Here is a 26,266-nt window from a genome sequence, read left to right as displayed (position 1 = left end):
AAGAATGATCATTGGGCAAGCCATATTCAACTGTGTGCATGGCTTTTCCCACTACAGAAGCAGTATCCATGGAAAATCATCATATCCCAAGCAGACCCAACTAGTTGACTCTGTCACCTCTTCCACAGTCTAATTTATCAGATGCCCTCCCACATTTGACCAGGAATATAACACCAGAATTGAATTGGAGCCTCAGCTCTAGAAAATGAAAAAGGGATATAACAGGACAAAGAAAAGGACAAAGGATTTGTGCTTTTTCCCTTTTCTTGAACCAGGTAGGGCAATGGGTAACATCAATCAACTGCTCTGCCTCCTATGCATGGGGTTCACCTCCCTCTACCTCCTCCTCAAAAGAACAGAAACCTTCCAATAACCCCTCTCCCTAGGCTAGGCCATTCCTGCTGTAGTGCTGCCCTATCCCTCCTTCTGCTTACCTTGAGGGTCTCGTTCTCCTCCTGCAGCTTCTCCACCTCCTCCTGCAGCTCCTGCTGCTGCCGAGGATTCAGGCTCAAGGCGCCTTCAGGGGCTCCGCTGTGGCCATGGCCCTCTTCGGACCCAGGTGGCGCCGCTGGCAAGGGGGTCAAGGAGGAAGCAGAGGCAGGCTGGGGCTGTTCAGCCGCCGAGGCGCCGCCATCGCCATCGCCCTGGTGGTTCCCTTTGCTTTGCATCTGGGCCGCCACCAGCCCCTTCCTGAGATGGAACTGGATGAGTTCACTTTGCAAGCATCCTTCCTTCCAGTAGCCGCCGCCGCTGCCCACCGCCAGGGCCCGGCCTTTCCCTTGGCCACCAGACGGCGGAGGCGCTGGGGCTGCCTCCCCTCCGCCCTTCCGCAGAGGCCTGTCTGCTTTACCCCGGCTGCTGCTCTTGGGTGGCGGCTGAGAAAGGGCAAAGGCGCCCTCCCTTTCCACGTCGCCGCCGGCCGGGCTTGGCTGCTCCCTGCCTCGGGCCGTGGGCAGCTCGGCGTCTTTGGGAAGCGCCTCTCGCTTGTCACTCGCCGGGCCTGGGTTCGGCGTGAGGCAGCCTCCTGCCAGGAGCGCGGGCGAGGCAGGCTGCGCTTCAGCACCATCCCCGGCCTGGACAGCTCCCAACGGCCCCGCGCTCCTTCCCGGCGCAGCCTGCGGGGACGGCTTGTCTCCTCCCACTCCGCCTCCCTTCGCCCGGCTGGTTTTTTGCCCTGGCTGCTGCTGCTGCGATTGCTGCTGCCGGGCGGAGCTTGCTTTGGAGGCAGCCACCGCAGCCGCCGCTGTGGAGCGGGGAGTGTTAGCAGCTGGGGAGGGCTGCCGGGCGGGGGACTCCTTGGGTCTGCCTGGAGAGGATGCTCGCTGCTGCTGCTGCTTGTTTCGACCGCTGCTCCCCTCCGGAAGCAGGCGAGGGGAAGCGGTAGCCGGAGAGCCCCCGCTGGGCGGCTGGCTCATGGCGGATGCTATCTCCGAGATGTCGGGGGAATGACCGAAGCTGTCGGGGTCATCGCCTGCCTACCTCCCTTTTGGAGCCGCTGGAAGAGGCACAAACAGAAGGCTTGCCAATGACCCAGCAGCAGCAGCGCACGCACCACACAAAGCCCGCCCGAGCGCCACAATGGAACAATGTGCCTACTGGAAAGGGGGCGGAGCGTGAAACTGCTCCACGAGGTTTGCTCAAAGTCCTAGGTGGGGAAGCCTCGTCCTCTTCTCCAAGGCACACGCATCACCAGGGCGCTGGCTTGGAAATCCCTGCAGCCAACACATTGGCCGAAGCCGGCACGGACTTTTCAGAGGAGGAGCTTTTCTAATGCTGCTGTTCTGAGTCCAAAAGCTGAAACCATTTCACCCACAGAAGTTCATCATGTTGCCGGTTCCTCAAACGCTTGCTCCCAAATATTTCTGCAGGTCAGCCGGAGTGGATCCACCTAACAGTTTTAAAAGGGAACATCCAGTATGCGTGCACACACACATCGTGTTCCACACACCCATTCCAACATTTTGCACTAGTTCTCCCACAAATCTTGCACACCTAAAGCAGCAGTTATAGGGTCTACCTAATAACACCCCCCCCCCCACACACACACACTCCGAATGAGAACGGAACCTCTTCCATGGGCTCTTTCTTTCTTTGAATAAATAGCTGAGAGAAGTTTGACTATCTGTCTAATTCTGAACAACTGAATGTTTTTCATCACAATGTTCTTTCATTATATAAAGACTAACCCCTTGATTCTGATACCCAACCACACTGCTTAAATGTGGGTAACTATATTTATTCACATTCATCCCTCTCTTTTTATTTAATAATAAAAATTTTAAAAAACCCACTGATAACTGTTTGAAACAACATGACACGGTTCTACAGCTGAACCCACTTTGAATGAAGAACCAGATTCTCCAAGCTGTGAGGGAAAATATATCTTGAGTTTAAAATTAAAACAACCCATACTGAAGATCATGTAAAACATATCAGTTAGCTACATACCAAAATATTTTAAATTCTCTCCTTCCCCAAATACACCCACCCACACCCACACATACTTTTGTATTTCTAATCTAGTATTTCAAAAGGCAGGGAAAAGATGGATTCCCTTAATGCTCAATGCATGTTTGCGTCTTCTTTTTAAAGTGCTAAAATGATCAATATTGTTTAGGAGGAACCAGATGATGGTGAACACTCAGGACTGAGTTAAATAATTCTGAGAAAACTGTCATTTCATATAAAATCTAAATGCTGAAATCTATTTCAATAAGAACTATTACCAAGGGGAGGAGAAGACCCAATATATTGTACTATCTACAACTGGTCAATTTAAAACAATGCCTCTTTACAGAGCCAAGCCACATTAGTAAGTTTACTCGGAAGTCCTACTAATTTCAATTAGACTTACTCCCAAGAAAGTGTGCCTAGGATTGAATTCTTAATCCACTTCAAATTCCTGTTTTGTAGTTAGCTCTCTATATGCCATCAGTTTAGTTTAGAATACTATATAAAACTATTTCTGTGTGTGTTACACACAACTATTCAGGTCTTTTTCTTTCTGCAGATTAAAAACAGAATGAGCCATAAGAACTATTTTGAGGACACTCACATTCTTGAATGGGACAAAAGACATTTTCACATGTCACTTAAATCAGGTGGAATTTAAATGTGATTATAATGCCTTAACTAAATGTACCTTCAGTTCTGATTTCATCCTGCATTAACAACAATTCAGGCATGGAAGAAATGGTGTGAGAAAGTTTAAATGCACACTTTTTAGTGTCACGAGGTCTAGATGATTACCAAATCAAGATCAACTAGTAGTTTTCTTCCTCCTCCATTTGCAGTGAGAGGGTTTCCATAATCAAAGTAGATGTTTAAAGGGCCATACAGAACTTCAAACTTCTCCAGGGTAAGCTCTCTTATCCTGCCAAATGGTAAGAGGATTTTGTCATCTGATACACATGTGTGGTGCAATAATCTTCTCTACCCACTTTCTTAATCCAAAAAAGCTAATTTGACTATACAGTGTTGATTTCAACAACATATTTATTTATTTATTACATTTTTATATCGCCCAATAGCCAAAGCTCTCTGGGCGGTTCACATTTTATATAATAGTGTGCATAATATATATGTACATGCACAGACATACAGAGGGAGAGCTGTCGACAAGATAAAGTCGACAAGGTCAGTTGTCAAGTTCTGGCAGTTGTCAAGTTCTAGCACATTACATGCCAAAATATACCAGACCATGACACTATTTGTTTATGTGCCAATGCTGCAGATATTGCAGTCATTTCTGTATTTTAGATAAGGTATTAAAAACAGTAAACACTATTATTATTATTATTATTATTATTTTATATATATAGCACCATCAATGTACATCAGACAGTACAAGAATCAGACAGTACAAGAAATCACAATCATCAGTTTGGGAGGGGAGAATCAAATGAGCAGGCATGGTATTCTATAAAGCCAGTTTTATTAGAAAAATGGATGGAGTTGAACACTACGTTCCGAGTATTTATTACTGCATTGCTCAAGCTAAAGGTTACCAAATGTTAACTTTTATTTGTAAGCTTAGCTTCTACAAATGCCTATTTTAAAATGGGCAATTCAAAATTGTTGTATAGAAAGAATTGTCAGAAAACAGAAACTGTACTAAGAGCATTTGAGAGAGCTCAATATTCACGTATTTTCTACTCTCATCCATGATTATAGCCTTTGCAGCACTCAACAACCTTGCACCAAGATATAGCTATAGGCCTTCACATTACCAGCTTTTTCCTCCTGAAGTTTCACTGCAGCTAAACGAGTCGCCAGTTTCGCCCAAGTCTTTCCAAGGACATCCTATTAATGGTCCCTCCAAGTCTTCAGTTCTACTAGCACCAGCTGATTCGTAGTCTACAAAAACTTCAGAACCTATTTAAACGTTAAAGCTACATTCAAGATCAAGAATCTCTCCCCCACTACCACCCAACCCAAACTCTGCAATACAACTATATCTAGATCGCCTGGGACACCATCACGTGGTATCAGAGAAGGTTGCGTCTCTGCAGATTTCCCTTTTAAAACAGCTGCCAAGTCGGAGAAGAAAAGAAACAAAAGAGAAGGCCCATGCTTCACCGGACACCTCTGGATTATTATTATTATTATTATTATTATTATTATTATTATTATTATTATTATTATTCATCCAGTGGGTTAAGACTGAAACGCCCTTTGCGTTTAGCGTGCAGAAAGCAAAAGGAGCGCGTTTTCACCCACTTTTTCCCTTTCCTTTTTTTTTTTTTTTTTTAGTTTAAAAGGATCCAGCGCGTTCCTTTTTCATGCCCTTTAACACCCCTTTCTTTGACCACAATGGCTCCAGCGCCAGGCGTTCCTTACCTCCCACTTTGTCTCCTCTCCGAGGGCTGCTGAAACAACGCGCGCACCCGCGCAGCCAGCCAGCCAGCCACTCACCCATCAGGATGCGCGAGGAGGTGCCAAGCGGTGCCGGAGCGTCTCTGGGAAATGCGGCGCTATTCGTGAGCTGACCTCATTGGGCCCCGGGAGAGCAGTGGGTGGGGAGCAAGCCGCAAGGGGGGTGGGGGAGCGAGAGGAAAGAAAAGATTAAAAGGCAGGGGCCACGCCCAGGCAGGCCTCCGGGCTCAGCGTTGTTAGCCGCTCACTGGGTGGAATTGGATTACAGCTCTCCTGGTAGGAAGGAGCCAATCTTCCCTTCCCAAGCCCATCCAGGGAAACAAACGATCGATTCTGATCAAATATTTATTCTTCTTTGAAGTAAGACCGTGCGCGCCGAAGCTACAGTGACGGGAGGAGGCGTTTTCTGATGCGGCGGCGGCGGCGGCGGCGGCAGCAGCAGCAGCAGCAGCATAATGACAACTGGGCTTTCCTTTGTTCTTTGACTTGAGTTGTTGTTTGAATTGCATTTCAGTCACCAGGCCCCAAGGAAACCGGGGGGGAGGGAGGGGGGAAGCGAAGAATCCGAGACAAAGACTAACCCTGTTCTTAGGCTGCCAATAGTTTCGTCTCCCTGTTCCTTACCCATTTTGGGGGAAATGAAAGGTCATTGGCAAAGGCCTAACAAATTGCCAGTTATGATTTTGATTGCATGGTGGCATTTGACCATTATTTCTCTTGTAACTTTAAAACTGACTATCTATGTAGCAGGATTAGCAGATGCCTCTTATTTTAAGGGATATTAAATATGGATTGTATGCTTCCTATGTCACACAATCACAGCTCCATAGACAGTAGTACTTTCCACTCCACAGACTGCATGCAAAAGTTCTTTCTACTGTATAAGATTTATGTTCCTTTGTATTTGTACATCTTCCAAATAAAATAATGTCTTACCGTGTGGCCAATAGCTCAATGACTGCATGAGAAATTTATCTATTTCTGTGGTGTCATGGATGGACACTAAGGTACACACATGCCTCCCTAAGGCTTTGAACTCCAGTCCATCTACCTGTAAATAGGTACCTGATAGAATAAATCTCATATGTCTGATGAATCAGATTGGTGGCCACTAAGTGCATCTACCTGAAGGACAATTTAGCTTTGGTTGACCTTTTTCTTGTGTAGTAGATGGTTATGTATGAAAACAAAGAGAATATCCTCTTCTCACAAGGAAACTGACCTTCATCAAGATGGGAGAATCGAACCAACAGGAAAAGAAGCCATACTGCAGTGATTCAGAAGCTTGCTGTTGTTGTCGTGGTGGTGGTGGTCAAGGGCTGCATTCCTTCAGGGGATGTGCCATTGTTGGTGGAGGCTAAAGCCAGCAGTGGACTGCAATGCAATTAAGTGTGTGATCATGGAATATACAGGAAGTCAGATTCCGGCTGGAGCAGTACAACAATGGAACCAGTTACCTAGCGAGGTTGTGGGCTATCCCACATTAGAGGCAATCAAGAGGCAGCTGGACAACCATCTGTCAGGTATGCTTTAGGATGGATTCCTGCATTGAGCGGGGGGTTAGATTCAATGGCCTTATAGGCCCCTTCCAATTCTATGATTCTATCACCCTTTTCTCCCTCTCTCTCTCCTGACACCAATTTTTTCTCCTGAACCTCTTCTCTTTCTCTCTTTTCTCCCTTCTAGCATCCATTTTCTCACTCTCTCCTTCAGAAACCTTCTCTCAACCTTTCTCTCTCTCCTGACACCCCTTTTTTCTTTTTCTCTCCCCTTCACTTTCTTTTCTCTTCCCTTCTGACAGCCTTCTCTCCCTCTCTCCTTCTGACACCTTTTCTTTCTTACTCTCCTTCCATGATCCTTTCTCTCTTTGTGACACCCTTCTTTCTTTCGCCCTGCCCAATAAGTTGATGGGGACAGATGACTTTTGCTAGGGATTTGAAATGATCCCTTTTAGACCGCTTTTGACATTAGGCTAGGGGCCGCAGGTTGACCACCATTGCTGTGCAGCAAGACATTGAGGAGCAGCAACCCAATCAAGCAATCAGGAAGCACTTAACTAACAGTCATGCTCCACAGTAGCAGATTAGTAAACCACAGGTGGTTTATCAATAATAATATAAATTATTATCAATAATAATTTCCTGGACATTGAGACACAGCATACAGTAAAACTGGCTCTGACTGCTTCAGGCTGTGACTAGGGATAGGCTTAGAAGTTTGAAATGCTCCCACTCATGTGAAAAATAATCACTGCATGACAATAGCTAATATATCCCTGACATGCTAGTTTTCTTTGAGTCAGTTCTTTTTCCCCATGAGGGAAGATAATTTCAAAATTCTAACATCCCCACCCTTATTTGATTCTAAAGTGGTACTGTTGAAAACCAAGTTTGCAATGTGGTCTTCTCTTTGTATAGTGTCAACAATGTTCATCTTAGAAGGAACCAATGATAACTTAAGTGCAAACCTAACATCTAGACTCTGAAGGCCAAGCACATTCATCCATTCCATGCAGAGATCCCATTTAAGACCTGACCACATAGCAAACATAATGAACTACTGTAATGGGAGATGAATTCATTTGCACCTAAGAGGATAGGGGCAAGTATTCTGGTAAATTTTGTTTTGCATTGCAGATGCATGATACATTGTTGAAAATCTTTTATGATTAATCCTTTTTTGAAAATAGCCATTCAGACAATATGTTGGCTCCTCTTTATTAACAATGAAATTAAAGTAGTGTATGAGAGTGGTCCAACTAGTCTACGATGTCGTAACCAATCCTGATTTGACCATCAGAAGTACCGTTTATCCAACCAGTTCATGCGGAGAAGAGAACTGAATATCTGTTTCATTTTCATTTTACTCACACTCTTAATATGGTGGCAAATACTAGACTATTTTGTAGTGAGAAATTGTTTGTTTCATTGGCCTTAGCAGTGAAATCCTCAAAAGGATTCTGCCTCTTCCAGCAGTGAAAGGGAATGCAAGCAATGGAGAGCTAAGAGAAACTATAAATCTGCCATAAATTTTTAATATCATACAGTCTAATATGTATTGGACAGGATACTGTTACAGGGGAAAGAGGGCCGAGGAAAGACATTATGAACAAGAATCCATCAACAACTAGACCTGGTGGATAATTTTGTTCAAGGTGGATCAATGGATTGTGTGATGACTTGCAAAAGGTAGAAGAAAGCAAATGGAAGAGCTGAGCTAAAAATAGGAGTTGGCAAAAGGTTGTGTATAAGGCAATAAGACAACGTGGCCTGTTAACACAGTGAGAATCACAGCCCGTGAATTGTGCTGCATTGCAGGCCACTACTATCACATGCTGATCAAAGAAGAGAGATGGTTTCGGTTTACTTCATGCATGCGGTAATAATTTGTACATGCAGAATGAGGAAGGAAAACCTTTGTGTGTGCATGGATTGTTGGTGTCATGCCTTACCTGGAGGAGGATTCATTGGAGGAGGAAGAGGAGGAGGATAGCCAGCACAGCAGGCCCCAGCCAGAGCCAGGCGGAGAGGTGGAGGCGCCAGCCAACAGTACTCCCCTGGAACCATTAGAAGAGCAATCTGGTCCCTCCAGTGTCATTCATGGACTCCTCCAAATACAGGAGGCAGAGATGATTCATCCCTCAAACATGAGCAGCAGAGAAGCAAGAAAAGGCCTCAGTGTGGGGCATCCCTTGAAAACAACATGCTGACCTAATTAGCCAGCTGTGCTGATTAACCACCAGCTATAAATCAGCACTATTGGAACCAAATCTCTGCTGCAGTCAACTTTGAGTTAACCTCAGCATGTTGCCTTATTTCTCCAGACTTTGCTTCTCCTAGACTCTCAATGACCCACCTGGACCACCCTCTTGGGCACTCCCTGACTGGCTTCAACATTTGGCATAACTGAGTTCTGTGGACTGCTTTTGACCTCACCCCTGCCTTCTCCTACTATGCTTTTAGGATTCCTGTGTATGACCTTGGACTGGACTGGCTTCTCTATTTGTTTACACCTGGGACTATCTGATCATTGACCAGGGCACTTGCCTGCCCCAAAACAGGACAGTTAGCACATGGATACAGTCAATCAGGTTTTCCCATCAGTAGCTACATGAAGATAGCAATTGCAGTCTTCTGCCTGAAGTGAAGGCCAAGATGGCACCCCCTCTCCCATTGCCAGCTGAATCTTACTTCAATACTGGTGCCTGGTGACTATCATCTTCCACCATTCCTGCGGGCAACAGACAGTTTAGGGGATGCAGGACAGGCCATGTTCTGTTTGTCCTCCAACAGAAGGGAACGAGCAACAGACTCAGGAGAAACTACCAGGGGTTTGTCATAGCTGTCCCTCAGCATCTGCCACCTAAGGCAGTGGTTTCACTCTGCCTAATGTGAGGTCCAGCCCTGAGCACATCACACTCCATGAACTATGACTAGACAATGAGTGAGCTGCCTGCTTTCTCAAAACAGTATCTTTGCTGAATCAGAGGAAACTTCTTTAATATAGCGCCTGGCAATAGTTTTGATATTCCTCATAGGTAGAACAAGGCACCATACTGTTCAAGAGGCAGAAAAGATAATATATTTGAAATACCTCCTGAAAATATACTTGTGCACAGAAGCGTTCCCTGGCTTACAACTGGTCATCAGGATGCTGCTCCATTTTACTGTCTATTTTTATTGTTTCTTTTTATCTTACCATTGTTATATATACTTCCTCCCTCAGAGGAATGGTGTGAGAAGACCTCCCCTATAGGGGTGCACCATATAGGGAGTGAACAGGTGTGGCTTCACTTAGACAGGGCAGGCATAATGTATTCAACCACTCAAGCAGGCATAATGTATTCAACCACATCACACCAGTCCTTTTCCAGCTTCATTGGCTGCCAGTCCAGGTCCGGGCCTGATTCAAAGTGCTAGTATTAACATTTAAAGCCCTAAACGGCTTGGGGCCAGGCTATCTGAAGGAACGCCTCCTCCCATATGTACCTGCCCAGACCCTAAGGTCATCCTCAGGGGTCCTTCTCCGTGAGCCCCTGCCAAAGGAAGTGAGGCAGGTGGCTACCAGGAGGAGGGCCTTCTCTGCTGTGGCACCCCGGCTGTGGAGTGAGCTCCCTAAGGAGGTTCGCTTGGCACCTACATTATATGCTTTTAGATGCCAGGTGAAGACCTTTTTATTCTCCCAGCATTTTAACAGTCTATAAAAATTTTTTAACTTGGTGTTTTAAATTTGTAATTTTGCATTGCTGCTGTTTTTATCTGGGTGAGCTTTTATATTGTATTTTATATTATGGTTTTATACTGTTGTTTTATAAACAACAGTATAAAACTGTTTGTTTTATACTGAATGTTTTTAATTTTTGTGAACCGCCCAGAGAGCTCTGGCTATTGGGCGGTATAGAAATGTAATTAATAAAATAAATAAATAAATAAATACATCTGACAGCTGCTTACATTTGCTTGCAGCCATCACTGTATCAACATAAGGGCTCTTCCCGTCTGTGCAAGTGCATTTGCTAATGTTAAATCCCTATCGCCATGCATTTCTACAATGGCCATCACAGGGGTAGGCAACCTTGTTCCCTCCAGATGTTCTGGACTACAGATGTTTAATTGTAAACTGCCCAAAGAGCCTTGGCTGTTGGGCAGTAGAAATATATAATAAAACTATAACTCCCATAAGGTCAAGCCTTTGTGAAACAGCCCTGTTAAAATGAATGCACTTGCACATACTTGTATCCTTTCTATGAATTGACAAATTCATGGAGGATAAGGCCATCAATGGTATTAACTATAATAATAATAATAATAATAATAATAATAATAATAATAATAATAATAATAATAATAATATAATTAATAATAATAATATATTTATTTATTTCTTACCTGCCTCTCCCTCTGGATCAATGCCTCTACAACCTCCACTATTAGAGGCAGTAAGTTCCCTAGTTGTTTGGGAACATGAACAAGAAGGTAATATTGCATTCATGACCTGGGGCCAATCTACACCAAGCAGGATATAACACTTTAAAAACGGTATGAAAACGGTATATGTAATGTGTCCTGGGCCTGAACGGTTGTCATAACCATTATAAACTGTTATAAGCAGTAGTGTAGATCCTGCCCCGCTGTGGGATTTCTGTTAGAATCTGCTTCATCGCTGTGCAAACTGAATGTTTGATCTGATCCAGCTTGGTTGTTATGTCCCATTAATTTCAATTATGCTTGTACTGGACAACTTTCCACTGGCTTGTATTTCATCTCTATGAATCATTGTTCCACTTCTATACTGTATAAGATCTAGCCCAAGAGTCTTTGCTCCAACATCAAGGGACAACTCATCCCCACAGTGCAGCGGCAACTGTGGGGTGGAACAACTAGGAATGTTATTGCTCGAGCAAGTTATGCTTTGAAATGCCTTTACTAACTTAATATGCCAGTTGTGTGCTCTTGCTAGACAGGCCACAATGATTCAGTTTAACTACTGCCGTGTACTGTTAATTCAGAAACAGCAATTGGTCCAAAATGTAGCAGCCAGACTTTTAACTGAAGCTCTTTGCATCCAGCATAGAGCTCCAATATTGCTCCTACTTCATTGATTAATAATTTGCTTACGGGGTAAGTTAAAAATGCTGATGTTATCCTTGAGAGCCTAAAACCATCCAACCAACAAGTGCCTACCCATGCACTCCAGTCAGCATCTTACTTCCTGGAGGCCTTCAAGCAGAGGCTGAGTAGCCATCTGTTAAGGAGGCTTTAGCTATGGATTCCCTACATGGACCAGAAGGTTGGATTAGATGACCTAGTAGATCCCCTTTCTGACTTGAGGCCCTCTCCATGTTCCCCATCTTTAGGAGTGAGGCAGGTGGGCAAGAGCAACAGGGCCTTTTTATTTGCAATATTAGCCTTATCAGGGCTTTTCAAACCACATGACTAAGACTACATGGAACAGGCAAGGAAAGTTGCACTTACTGTCCATGCCTGGCTGTCACATCCCAGTTGACTCCATCCACCTCTGTTGTCCATGCATTGGGAGGAAGGTCTGAAGGAGGTAGCCGACTCAATGTACTTGGCCCCTCCAGTGCTCTCAATCATGATGGGAACTATGCAGGCAGAACAAATTCACCCCTTCAGACTCTTACCGCATGTGTGGATGTTGGCATGGGGCCCTAGTAGAGATGCAACATTGGGGTGGAGCAATAAGTGTGTCCCTGCTCTCCCACTCCATGTGATGTTAATCACATGATTTGGAATGCCCAAATAGGGTTAATGTGCTTCTTTAATTCCTTTCCAAGGAAGACCTATTTGGCCTAGTCACTTGCTCACCTTTTGGCCAGCAATGAACCAGGATTCAGAAGCTTTAGGAAATTTTCTGAATCCTGAAGCTCCTCATGCTCCTAACCTTTTATGTATTGTGTTTTTTATTATAAGTATACAATGTATTTATGTGATTTTATAGTTTATATGGTTTGTTTTTTGAGATGTATATTCCTTTGTTTCTCATTTGTAAGCTGCAAAGTCTTCGGGGACTGAAATTGTGGAGACAACAACAACACAGATTTTCAGAACATTTACATTGTTCATTTTCAGTGTTCAGTTTGAAAATGCTGAGGGCATTTCCCCACATAAGGATTAAATCAGCTTTTGCTTAAATAGATCCATAATGAAAATTTAAAAACCTACATCAGTGATAATGGTGATCTTTACTGTCACGTGTGGTAACAGTTTTAAATGAAAGGTTTTAGTTCTAAATGTTTTCCAGAACTTTGATTCTGCATAATATTTCAAGATGTACATTTTGTTCTCATTCATGTAATGTGTGTGTTGTTATAGTAAATCCTATAATTGTTTGGTCTTGCAAACACATCAAAGTGGGACTGCCAGGAGGGTTGCATTTCTTAAATCAGTTTTTGTTACCCGTCCAATATACTACCACTATACATCTGAATCAGAAACAGTGTCCAACATGAAAATATTAATACAGAGAGCATTTTTGCAAAGCAATTGTATCAAAATACTCACCAGATGTTTGACTCATGTAATGTATATACCTTAGGAAGTCTATTGTGACCACCGTTCAGTTTCCACACTGATATTGCTTTAAGAAAATGTATTGCCTATATAAATTTGATAGGATCTGTTACTATTATAAGTACAATGGCTCTCTCTCACACACACACACAACATCTGGACTGCTTAGGAAGCAGTTTTTGTGTGAATGAGTCTGGAGTCCTGGTTTCTATGGATACTCCAGTAGCACATCACTTCATCAAGGAGGCCCAACCTCTCACTCGATGCTCCGGCTTCATTTGATCTCAAATATGAAGTCGGAGGGAGAAATTCTGAGGAAGAGGTTTTTCCCCTTTGAATAGAATGAGAACATCATAGAATTACATGCTGGTAGTATTTAATTTTATATTTAACTTATTTGTAAAGAAAGCACCAGAAGATTAATGATTTCACATCATCAAGCTGTATTTCCTGCCCCTCCCCAAACTGTGATAATTTAATTTAATTCCTTGCTTTGTTTTTTACTGGATGTTATTTTGAGTAGCTCGCAGCAAGCTGTATTCAGTGTTATTATCCCTTGTATGTATCTAATTGTAGTGATTTTAATTGCAAGCTGCTTCATATTTGAGATGAAATGAGATATAATTATCAAATCACTCAGTTAACCAAGTACATTTTCCTGTTGATGTACATAACCTGGGCACAACAGGGTTTGAACATATCCTATGCAAGCCCCATTAAAATGAATAGGAACTGTAAGAATTAATTCGAGATTACATGTGCGAATGTCCCTTTATGCTTCCACCCACCCCGTTACTTCCAATGAGTGAAAACATAAAAAAGCCATGGAGAGCTTTTCTTAAAACTAAACATACATAGGCATGGTTCAAGCCATATTTCTCTTTGGGATTATATTTGGGGAGACACCAGAAACAGATTTTGGGCAAGCATCCCTCCTCCTCCCACCATGAACAGAAGCAAACAAAACTAGGAGATCCCATATTTATCCCCCCCCACACACACACACACACTGCAAACAGGCAAATAGGAGGAGCAATTTTCAGCAGGAAACCAACACTGGGCTCTGATTTAGATCAGAAGCACAGTGCCAGTTCAGGTCCTCACAACCTGCTTTTGCATCAAAATATGAGAGGCAGCTTTATCCCATAATTTTTTTTTTTTTACATGTGCATAATAAAAAGTACAGGTTAACCTGCAAAAATCTCCCAGGATCATAAGAAATCTATGGTTCAAATAAAGGTGGATGATATACTTCTTCCAGATATCAAGGTAGTGAGGTTGGGCCAGGGGTGAGGCAGAAAGTGCCTACTCACAATCTTTCCTCAGGTACAAACCCAGTGGGAGAGCAGGTCAGCTAAGAAGGCCACCCCCACCCCCTCCGCTAAACAACAAGGGAGAGGCTCCTCTCCTTACAGCATTGCAGCAATTAATTCCACCTTCTCTTGAAAAAAACTTTTGACAATTATATGTGCAGTGATATGGGACACTTACTTGATTATGTTCATTTATGTTGTGTTGCTTGTTTCTCTTGTATTTCCTAAGACAGGTGCTGTAGTAATGCAATATTTAATAGATACTAGTATAACAAACCACGGGCTCATGTCTAAGCAGTGCTATAAAAGCATTCCAAAACAATGCTGTGACTCCTTTCTGGAAGCCAAAAGATCTTTTAAAGTTTCTCACCTTTAGCAATCCATGAAGTGGGAAGTAAAGCTCAGAACTGACCCTAAGCCTGCATTTGCTGCAGTAGAGTAAATGTAGGAACAGGTGGGCACACGTGGGATGGATGAATGTCTGAGTTCAGACGACATATTAGGCAACAGAAGGGGGAATAACACATTCACTGTGCATTCTTTTTCTTGTACTCGTCACACAACATGTTGCCCCTCCCACCATCGCGTGGCTGAGAGTTCCAGCATCCTTCTGGGCTGCTGGTGCTCCTCCTCCCGGCTGTATCCCATCAGCCATTGAGAGTTCTGCCAGCTGTACTGGAGCAGCTAGGGTGTTTTCAGCCACTCCTGCTGGAGAACTCTATGGCCAATGGAATACTGCACTGGACGGAGGGGGGAGAGCCCTCCACACGACATTTTAATCAATTGATTGTTTGATAAGCCACCACCCGCACTTTAAAAAGTAAGCATAAATCCTGTCCTCTTCCTGAAGGTGAAAGTTAATCAAAATTTACACGTCCCCAGCCTATTTCACCAGAGTTTTTGTTTTGCCCCACCTCCCCCACACAATATGCCAAAAATAGAATCGAAATGTTCTGCACAGCTCTATAAAGAACCACAAGAGGGGAGAGCAGGTGCCTTGAAGCTGCCTATTTACAGTTAGCACCTGGAGAGCAGACTGGGCAGGTACACAGGTCACCTTGCCATAGTCTTCCCCTTTATAATGCTCTTCTGTTATTTTTCTGGATACTTGGATTGTTCTGTGGAGGCCACTAAAATGTCTAAATGTCTTCCATCATGTATTTTAGCAAATCTGCATTCTTCAGAAATATTTTACCAGTGGTAAAGGACAGCAGTATCATGAAGAGTTGCCCAGAAGACTGAATTTCACGAGGCAGTGCTGATTGTCATGAAGGGGTAGTGCAGCACCAATAGCATTACGCAGAAAACCCATCATGCAAGCCAACACTATTCGTATTGATCTAGAGGTCCCTTATGCAGGCACTGTGTAATTTCTGTTAGCGGAATGACATCAGTTTAAATAGAAGTTAAAAAATTTAAATTGGCAATTTCCTTTGCCTTATTTTCGCTACAATACTGTTATGTTCATGGTTTAACTGAATAATGAAATTCATTTCAGATTTAAAAATGTAACTAGTAGGGTTTTTTCCGTTCTATTAAGATGCACCCAAATGTCAAGAAGCTTCTTCCCTCATACTAAATATTTGTTCAGGTCAGGACAATAGTAAAACCATAGTTAAAATCCAGAGGGCTTCCCTGTGTAAGCAGAAGGTACTTCCACTGGAACAAGGACAGGTCTCTGATTGCTTTCCAGTCTGCAGCTCCCCGAACACATCCCATGCTTTCTGGGGCCGATCTACACCAAGCAGGATATAACACTTTTAAAACGGTATGAAAACTGTATATGTAATGTGTCCTGGGCCTGAACAGTTGTCATAACCATTATAAACCGTTATAAGCAGTAGTGTAGATCCTGCCCTGGAGTGTCTGAGACAGTGACTTGGTTTGCATGTAATGGCAACAAATCATGGTTTAATTAATACAGTGCCTGCCCAGTCCATGTCACTGCCCAGTCCATGTCACTGCCCCTTTGCATAATCAACCTTTGACTGGCCCAATAGGAGGTTGCCTTGTGATGTGCGAACCTGGACAGTCTGGGTTATTCATGGATTAAATGGTTTACTGTTACCTATGATTAGTGAGCAACTTATAAAACAAGAGCTAAAGATTTATTTAACAGGGGAGGGGAAAATGGAGGAAGCAAAACAAACATTCAAATGAATAAATGACTTAAAGTAAGTCTGTAAACAAAACAAAATAGAGAGAGGTAATGGAGTCCAACAATTATATAGTAGGTTATTTCCTAAGACCGGTCTTTATCTGTGCAATTCAGGACTCAAGGTAACTGTAGGTTGCAGTAAATGAGAGTTGGGCCCAATCTACATGGGGAATTTCCTGTAGTGTAACTGCATCTCACACCCAGGTGTGGACATTACCACTAACCTGTAATAGTCACAAGTTTTCTTGCTGTAAAACAGGCATTTTCTCACTGTCCTTTTGAGACAGATTTTCTAGACACTATTTCTGTGTGTTTGGGGATTCAGTGTGTCTTAAACTTGCATACTACTCCAGAGAGTGTAAGAGTGGCTTCAGTGTTGCAAGACAAACAAGAAAATTGTGTTAGCTAATGGTGGACCTGACAGGAATGGAAGGAGTTAACCGTTCCTGTCTGCTTCACCCTTTGCTGACCATCAGGTTTTGTTTGTTTGTTAATCTGCACCTGCGCATCATCACACCTCAGAATAAGCTCAATAAAGGAGACAAATTCTCTCCTTTGTTTTTGTTTTTATTCTTTTGCCTCAAGAAACAACTAGCTGTCACGAATAACCATGTCTCCTCAAAAGTAAATCACATCCTCTTCAATGAGGCTTACTCCTGAGAAAGTCAGCACATTGCTTTTGGGATGACTTATTTAAAAAAAACTCCTCTCTTTCACACCAAGCTTAATGAATGTTAAAAAAGAGGAGGAAGGAAACTTACTTGTGTCATGTCATTCGGTCACACGACTCTGCCCACATATACACAAAGTAATGCAGTTTCTCCTGAAGCTTACCTAGTAATATCAGATTTTTTTGTCAGGTAAATGCTGCATTCGCTGGCAATGTGTGCCACGGGAGGAGAAAATACAAAATGATAAAATCTGATTTTAAACTGAAACACCTCAGATAACATCTCCGGGTAGATTAGGCCCTGGTTATAGAACCACTGCTGCCTGGTAACTGCAGAAAGGGCAGAATGCTGCTCTTTTTCCTGATCTTCTCAGCTTCGTCAGGACCCCTCTCTTTTGCTCCTGCCTCAGTTTCCTCAGAACATTTCTTCACAATCTCTCTCTCCTTTTCTTTCCCTAGAGTCTTTTCTTCCTACCATACTTACTCAGCCCCCCCCCAAAGATAAAAGTTGAACTCCAGGTATTCCACAGAGGGCTGCACTGCACGGTTACTTATTGTTTTACTGATGGTATCTTCAAACAATAGCCTTTCCTGCCTGCATTTTGAAAGCCCACATAGGACAATGGACAGAAAACAACCACCAATATATTTCAGCCTTGAGATGAGCGAAAGACCAAAGGTATTTCATTGGCCAGGCCTAACGGTTTGCAATTTCAGTAATGCAGACTATTCTCCGTTGGACTGTTCTCAGAACACCACTCCTGGCTCAGCCAGACTGGTGTAAAAAAGAAAAGAAAAGGAGAAGCTATGTTTATTTTGACTGTCATCTTCTCCAGCGCTCCCAATGTATTGGAATCCAAAATTAAAGAACCAAATTAAAGATACCATTTTAACCCTACAATATCTTTCATTCTGCAACAGCAAAAGAGTTATAAGCATTCTTAGCCTAGCAAACTTTGTCAGATTATTTATCTTATTCATTTGTTATATTCCACCTTTCCATATTGAGTGCCCACGTTGGCTAACAATAAAATACATAATATATCATGGAAGCAACAATATAATCATCAAATAAGAGCAGATTTAAAAAGTCAGAAGGCAATAGCCAGTAAAATAACATGTTAAGATGTAAATTAAAATGCAGTTTAAAATACAGAGGAGCAGGGCTTTAAGGTTATCTGTCTCATGCAATCAAATACGAAAGCAGGGCTGGCCCAAGACTGCTTGCTGCCTGAGGCAAAGGACAAAATGGATCTCCTCTCTATTACATGCATAGAAGCTGTCTGAACTGGCACTTGAATTTTACTTCAACCCTGACAATAGCATCCTCCACCACACCTGAGGCAGCTGGCTACTTTATGAGGTGAATGACAGGTTCTATGGCACACACAGCTTTGTCCTCCAACTGAGGGGTTCAGCCAGGGAGTTTGGGAAGAACAGCTGGGACACTGTCATTGCTACCCCCAGCATCTGCCACCCGATGTAATCACCTCACTCTGCCTAATGGTAGGACTGGCCCCACATGAAAATAGATTTCACTCCTCCTTCAGCAACTATTGGGAAGATCATGGCAGCCTTTCTGTTATTAGTATGCTTTGGAGGCGAGAACTAGTAACTTATTGCATCTTCATTTTTAAAATTCTCTTTTTTAAAAAACTAGTAGTGTATTAAAATGAAAATGCATGCCATTATAGATGCTTTAGTTTGCCAGCTGAGCCTGAAAAAGGCAGGGAAAGAAATCAGTTCTATAGCTCCATCAAGTGGCAAGAGAAGGGAAATAACCGATGTGATGAGCAGAAATTTAGCACTGCGTTTATTGAACCATGTTGAGTGCCTCTTGAAACAGAAACAAAGCATGCTTGGAGCACAATAAAAGCAAATAGCATATAGCAATCAAAACAACTTCTATGTTAGAAAACTTCTTTTTCCTCTGTAAACTGAGAAACTTCTTAGGTTAGTTATCAAAAGGCTGTAGAAGTTGTGTATGTAATGCATTTGGAGTAGCAAATAGATGAAAAACCATACATTTCATCTGGGTTTGGATAGTCAAATAAGGTCTTTTTGTCTACATATGATTGGACAATGGATTTATTTAGGAAAGATATTTTCCACTTATGAAAACACTTTTAATGAAATACACAGAATTCTATGATTTAGATATAAGTTCAAACTCTAGTTGGTTTTGGTGACAATACAACAATTACTCTTTGGATGGTTTTTTGTTCAAGTAACTTTGCAGGGAAACACTCTGATTCATTTGTGCTCACTATCACTTAGGAGTCTCATTGATTGTTAGGGTAAACAGGTGGTGTATGAACTGGTGCTTGATAGTCACAAGTGTTTGAAGAATGTTTGCAGGTGGTGTTTCTGGTAATGTAACTAAGACATACTCACCCTTACCTGATATAAAACACTTCTGTCAACTTAAAAAGCTATAGAATACCTATGTGATTCTACTTTAGGTTGTAATGCAAGGGCATGTACTCTGAAAATTAACACACATTTCATTTTCACAATTTAAAAAACTACAGAAAGAATGCACACATGAGAGTAAATGTACACAAAGTTGTTGTAATGGCGTTGTCCCAAGTTGTTCTTAGCGGTCTTCTTGCTGAACGGTGCATAGCCCGCATTCAGGCTCGCGTGGCAAGGATTATTATGCCTCATTATCTCAGGAATATTTTTGATCTGAGATTATAAGGACAGCGATGCTGATTGACTAGATGTCGTTCCATGGAGGGGGCTCCTGCTCTGTTTGGCTTCCGCACTCTCCCCACTGGAAACCTGTCTTTGCAGGGGGCTTTCCAGCTTCCTCCTGGCAGATTGCTACGTCCTTTAACCTCTCGATCAGATCTGGGCAACTCTCAGTCTCCGGTACAGATGGGTCATCTGGATCACTCTCGTGGCATCCGAGATTCAGCTTTTCACATGTGCTGCTTGGACTTTTAGATTTGGGCCAACAATCTGTGTAGGCTGTTGTTAATGATAAAAGAGAAGGATTATGTGGATGGGTGGCGTTTAATCAGTGGGGGGAACCAGGTTTTACGTATTATTCTCCAGTTCAGGATAGATCATATTTTTGTCTCAAACGATCTAGCAATAAAGGTGTGTAATATGAAAGTAGGGCTAATTAAAGTAACTGACCATGCATTGGTAAGCCTTGGTTTTAAAGTAAAAAGAGACTATAGGGAAGCGAATAGATGGAAGATGAACATTAGGATTTTAAAATATGATAAGGTTGTAGAAAAAATGCAGAAAGAAATGTCGGAAATATGAGAAATTAACGAAAATGGGGGAAGTTCACCACCAGTTGTGTGGGATACAATGAAGGCTGTGACTAGAGGGATCTGTATTAGAGAAATGTGTAATTTAAGGAGGTAACAAGAGGGAATACAGAAAAACTTAGAGGAAGGGATTAAGAACTTGGAAAAAGAGTATTTGCAAAGTAGAAATAAACAAATATTGTTAGAATTACAAGCAAAAAGGAAAGAATTAGAAAGTAAGAATTTAGAAGAAGTACAGAAGAATTTGAGAGTATTTTGAGAATAGTAATAAAAACTCAAAGGTGCTAGCGAGAGTCACACAAAAGGAAAAGTTAAAGAATTCAATAGGGATAGTGAAGGACAAATTAGTTAAACTATGTAGTATTATGAAAGAGAAAATAAAGATATTTCAGGAATTTTACCAAGAATTATATAAAGAGAAAGTCACACTAAAGATGAAGATGGAGATATATATTGATAAATATATAAAGAAGGGTCTAATAGAAGAAGATAAAGATTTAATGGAAAAGGATATATCTCAAAAGGAAATAGAGGAAGCTATTGAGAATTTTTTTAAAAAATAGGGTACCTACTCACCCGCTTTATTTGTGTGCACGTTGGAGGATTTCCTGTGTCACGTCTCCATGAAGCAGGGGGTCTCCGGTGTACCACTCATCCCATCCTCGTTGCCAAAATTGTGGAGGAACCCGAAAGGGCAGGTTCCCTTGGTTCGCTGAGTGGTGGTCAAAGACTCTCAAGACACAATTTCTCTCATCTTGGAAAAGGTTTATTACGAGCAGCCTGCAGTGCTGCAAGGTGGCAAACCCTAGAGGATCTGAAGGACTGCCCACTAGTTGCAGGCAAAGCTAAGATACTTATAGGGTAACATCCTCAGAAGCAACAACAAAACTTCCTCATATAATAAACCAATCATAATACAATTTTGCAATACAGTAACCGATGATAAATAAGGCATTTATGCATGTACAGAGTGCAGATAATTCTAAGACTAGAAAAACAATATGTAGATGGGTATTGCAATCCTGGAACATCTGTTCCTTTGTGGTTACTACTCTTCCTATCCTCTCTGGGAGGTTCACACTCTGACTAATGTGTCAACACTTCTTGTTGGTTGAGCAAGTGTTGCTCAATATATTTTCAGTTACAGTTTGGGTCAAATTGCCATAGAACTTAATTTCTAATAGAAAGTGCTTACATCAAAACAGGGTGGGCACAGACAAAACAGCCCATTCACACATTTCCTCGACACAGGATAGAAATGTTTCTAATAACAGTAAAGAGGTTGGAAGCTGTAAGACCACTGTCCTGCATGGATATGCTTCCCTCTTCTTCCAAACAGGCACAAACAATATTAATATGAATAAGTACTTTCCAACATGACACAAATGAAAAGAGAAGTATTTGCGTGCGCTTATAAAACAAGCACCACTTCACTGATTTCACACAATGGATAATCACCTGATGACCCCACATACTACACGTAATGCTTGAAACACTACTACATATTGCTCTATCTGCTCTACACTGACCCCTGCACTTCCCTTTCTTAAAACTTAACAAAGTTAATCTCACAATAATAACAGAGGCCTGGTTCAAATTTCCTCTGTTGGGGCATCTGCATCAGTGTAGTCACATTGCCTTTCTCACTTTCATCGACGTACACTGCGCTGCTCATTGTGATTTTTCCTGTTTCTGTGTCTAGTATCCTGTAGCCTTTATATCCTGGAGCATGGCCAATCGTGATTCTTTCTTTGGCTCTGTCATCTAGTTTTGATCCTGTGGTATGTGAGCATAGGCCTGGGATCCAAACACTCTGATGTGTTCCATACTTGGCTTTCGTCCATGCCACAGCTCAAATAGAGTCCTGCCTGTTGCTTTGGTAAGCAGTCTGTTCTGCAAGTAGGTGGCTGTCATCATAGCCTCTCTCCAATACTGATTGGGTAACTTAGAGTCCAACAGCATGCACCTCACCATCTCCATCGGCGTTCTGTTCTTTCTCTCTGTGACCCAGTTTTGTTCAGGCGTGTATGGTATCGTGAGTCTGTGTGCTATGCCCTGCTCTTTCAAGTATGTTTGTGTGTGGTGTGATGTGTACTCACCGCCATTGTATGTTTGAATAGCTTGGGGGTTTCTTCCAAATTTGTTGCACACAGTCGCAACATATTCTTTCAGCAGTTGCAGGGTCTGACTTTTCTCCTTCAGCAGGTAGGTTACACAGTACCTGGAATAGCAGTTTCCTGCCTTGGAAGGTGTTTGCATGGGTCCACACAGGTCAGTGTGTATTAACTACAGTAGTTTTCTTGATTGCCTTTCACTCTGTTTTGGGATAGATGGCCTTACACTCTTTGCTTTAATGCAACTCACACATCTATCTTTGCTATTGCTGCATGACTTTGCTGACATGCCTTTTGTTAAATTCTTTCTTTCCATATCCAATATGGCATTCATATCATGATTAAACCCCTTTTTGATTAATGTAGAAACACTTAGGACACTCCCATCCAAACCTGGAATATGCATGACATCTTTTGCTTCTATTAGATTATTTCCATTCTCTATTCCTGGATCTACACTATTGCTTTAAAGTGCTTTATAACTGTTATAAAGCACTTTAAAGCAGTAGTGTAGATCCGGCCTGTTGCAGCTTAGCACTCCTTTTCCACTCCCTTTTATGGCTATGGAGTTTCCATCTGCTAGAAACACCTTTCCGCCTTCACTTGGGTTTAACTCTTTGAAGAAGTTTTCATCTGAAGTCATGTGTGAGCTAGCCCCATTGTCAATTAGCCACACTGCAGCTGTTTTGGTATTTTGCATTACTGAAAAATCCTTACAACGTTAAGGAGCCTTTTGCTTGGACTGGTGTGAGAAATCCTTTCTTTGTTTTTTTCCTTTCCTGCTCTCAGCAGCAGTTCTTTATCTGAACGGAGAGTTCCCATTGGTTGGAGCAGGGCAGTCCCTTTTAAAATGTCCAGGTCCCCCACAATTATAACGTTGGCCATGAGATGGTGGCCTGGCACCTTTTCTCTCTTTTGCAGTGTAATTTGACTCAAGCATAATTTTTCTCACATGTGAGCAATATCTTGTGTCTGTCCAAATCCAAATAGATTACTTCCTGATAAACACCTTATCAGCTCCGTATGCAAAGAAATTTTCTGTGGATGCCCAACCAACGGGCGACCATCAACCGCTGACCCTGGAACTTGGAGGGTTACAAGAGATCAAGAATGTCCCGAGACCAGGGCCTCATCTACACTGAACAGGATATTGCACTATGAAAGCGGTATGAAAGCGGTATATAAAAGGCAGGAGCCACACCAAGCAGGATATAGTGCTATGGAAGTGGTATAGGGCATGTGTCAATGGGCCCCAACAGTTGTCAGTCCACTTCAATACTGCTATAAAGCAGTAGTGTGGCTCCTGCCTTTTATATACCGCTTCCATACCACTTTCATAGTGTCATATCTTGCTTGGTGTAGATGACCCCTAAATCTCCCTTATGCTCAGTCTGGGAAGCGCAGACTAAGATGGGATGCAAATCCGCATATGAAGACAGCGGTGGCTCTATTCGGTGAGAATATGTTGTTACTTAGGAAAAGATTTCTTGGAAAGGACCCATACGATGTGCTACCACTGTTTCATAAGATAACAAACCAACTTGGCACTATATGTACAACTATGCTGTTGTTTTTATATTGGATACTGGATGCTTTTATATTGTTGTTTTTATGTTTGATGATTTTAAAATTTTATATACTTTTTTTAAAATGTTTACTGTTTTTAACTTTTGTAAACCACCCAGAGAGCTTCGGCTATGGGGCAGTATATAAAAGTAATAAATAAATAAATAAATAAATAAATAAATAAATAAATAAGTTACTTCCCAAGCAAAGATATCATGATGAAAGTTGGTTTGACCAGGAAATGCAGCCAAGCAAGATGGGAACTCTGTACACTGAGTACACAGGCTCAGGCAGAAAGTCATAACTCCTTGCTGCATGACCTAACAATGAAATGCCGCCAATATAGGAAATTGCTAAAACAAAAGCAAACTACCCACTATATCCAACTGTGGGCAGATATTGAGCAGGCTGCCAGGGCTTGAGATTCAACCAAATTCTGGCAACTGATTAACTGCAAATTAAAAAACATTACTTATGATCAAGGCAGGATCTACACCACTGCTTTAGAGCACTTTAAAGCACTTTATAACCTTTTTGACAACTGTTGGGGCCCAGGACACACTCCATATGCCGTTTTCAAAACTGTTATAAAGCGCTTTAAAACAGTAGTGTAGATCCGGCCATAGTCTCTCCCATTACTGCTGAAATATGGGAAACACTTTTCCAGCAAGCGTTCAACCCAGTGGGCAATATAGGCTCAGGCATGAATTGCAACTTCCTACCATTTTAGAGACAGACAAGTGGCCGGATATAACTATCAGTGAAGTAAAGCACCTAATTCTGCACTTAAAAAGAAGGAAAGCCCCTGGGGAAGATATGCTCCCACCAGAGATTTTCATGGAAAACAAATCGGTGGGGGGCCATATTGGCCAAGTTATTCAATTACATTAATGCAAATGGTAAACTGCCTAGTGGATGAGATCAAAGTATTGTGGCCCCTATTTTTAAGCAAGGGGACAAATCCATCGTTGCAAACTATCAACCTATTAGCTTGCTAGATATAACCTCCAAACTGTATACAAGATTCCTGTTAACTAAAACTGAGGATTGGGTAGATCAACATAACATCATTGGGGAAGAACAAGAAGGCTTTTTCTGTGGCAACTCAACCATAGACCAGTGTTTCATGCTAAACCACCTGAGAGAAAACATGCCCATGCCCCGAGGAAGTATCTATACGCAACTTTTGTGAACCTAACTGCAGCCTTTGACAGATTAAACCGGGAGAGGCTGTTGTACAAACTGTGGCACTTAGGGATGGATAAATGCCTCCTGATCCTGATTAAGAACTTATACACTGACATGTCAATTCAAGTCAGAGTCGGAAAAGGAGGTCAACTCTCAAAGAAGGTCAAAACAACTATAGGTGTAAGACAGGGATGCTTGTTAGCTCCAATCTTGTTTAATATATATGCAAACAATTCCACGCTTCTAAGCAATTTTAATTATTCTGTGGCTTGGGCACTAGGAAACTGAATTTACTATTATATGTGGATGATACGGTTTTGTTATCCCAGAACCTCATAGGCATGAGAAGATTGTTAAGAGAGTTTGAGGAGGTTTGCAAAAGAGAACACCTTCAGGAGAACTACTCTAAAACTAAAGTGATGGTTTTTGGTGCCCAGCCTCCTAAACATCAATGGAGGCTAAACAAGCACTATTTGGAGCAAACCAATCAATTCAATTATTTAGGTATGTGTTTTAGGCAGAACGGATCTTGGCCAGGTCAGCTATCAGTTACCAAACTGAAAGCTCAAAAATCAATGCAGTGTTGAAATTTGCAAAAGCAAAAGGAGGACAACTTATTATCCTGGCTATCAGTCTTTGCAGAGAAGGTCATCCCACAGATTACGTATGGTGCTGAGATATGGGGTAGTTCAGAACCACGCACATTTGAGAACATACAAAACAAATTCCTAAGAAAATTGTTGGCCCTCCCACCAGGTGTGCCCACTAGTTATATAAGGGTAGAACTTGGGGTAATGCCAATAATGTACTTTATCTGGCGAACGATGTTCTTTTATTATGTTAAACTAAACTACACAATTAATAGGTTGATAACTCTTTGCATAATGGAGCAGAGAAATTTTCCCTCTAAAAACAACTGGCTGAGCCGCTGTGAATCCAGTTTAAAGAACTTTGGGTTTGACCTTAAAATGGTAGTGGCAACTGATATTCAGCATAGTCATAAAATTATCAAAGATAGGTTACAGGAATATTATGCTAAACTGGACATAGAAGCAATTAGAATAT

General features: G+C 42.1%; 1 protein-coding gene across 2 annotated transcripts in view; it reads right to left on the bottom strand.

Annotated features, from left to right (window-relative positions):
* Positions 1–1,428, bottom strand: part of MTCL3 (MTCL family member 3) — a 31,117-nt gene extending 29,689 nt beyond the window's left edge. For both annotated transcript variants that reach the window (XM_063124701.1, XM_063124702.1), the window contains exon 1: positions 435–1,428. In XM_063124701.1, the coding sequence (XP_062980771.1) occupies positions 435–1,415 (981 nt within the window). In that variant the 5' untranslated portion in view covers positions 1,416–1,428. The remainder of the gene's footprint in view (positions 1–434) is intronic.
* Between the last annotated feature and the right edge of the window lie 24,838 nt (positions 1,429–26,266).

Source organism: Elgaria multicarinata, chromosome 4 (genome assembly GCF_023053635.1).
Source record: "Elgaria multicarinata webbii isolate HBS135686 ecotype San Diego chromosome 4, rElgMul1.1.pri, whole genome shotgun sequence".
Taxonomy (NCBI): domain Eukaryota; kingdom Metazoa; phylum Chordata; class Lepidosauria; order Squamata; family Anguidae; genus Elgaria; species Elgaria multicarinata.
This window is presented reverse-complemented; position numbering and strand designations above follow the sequence as displayed.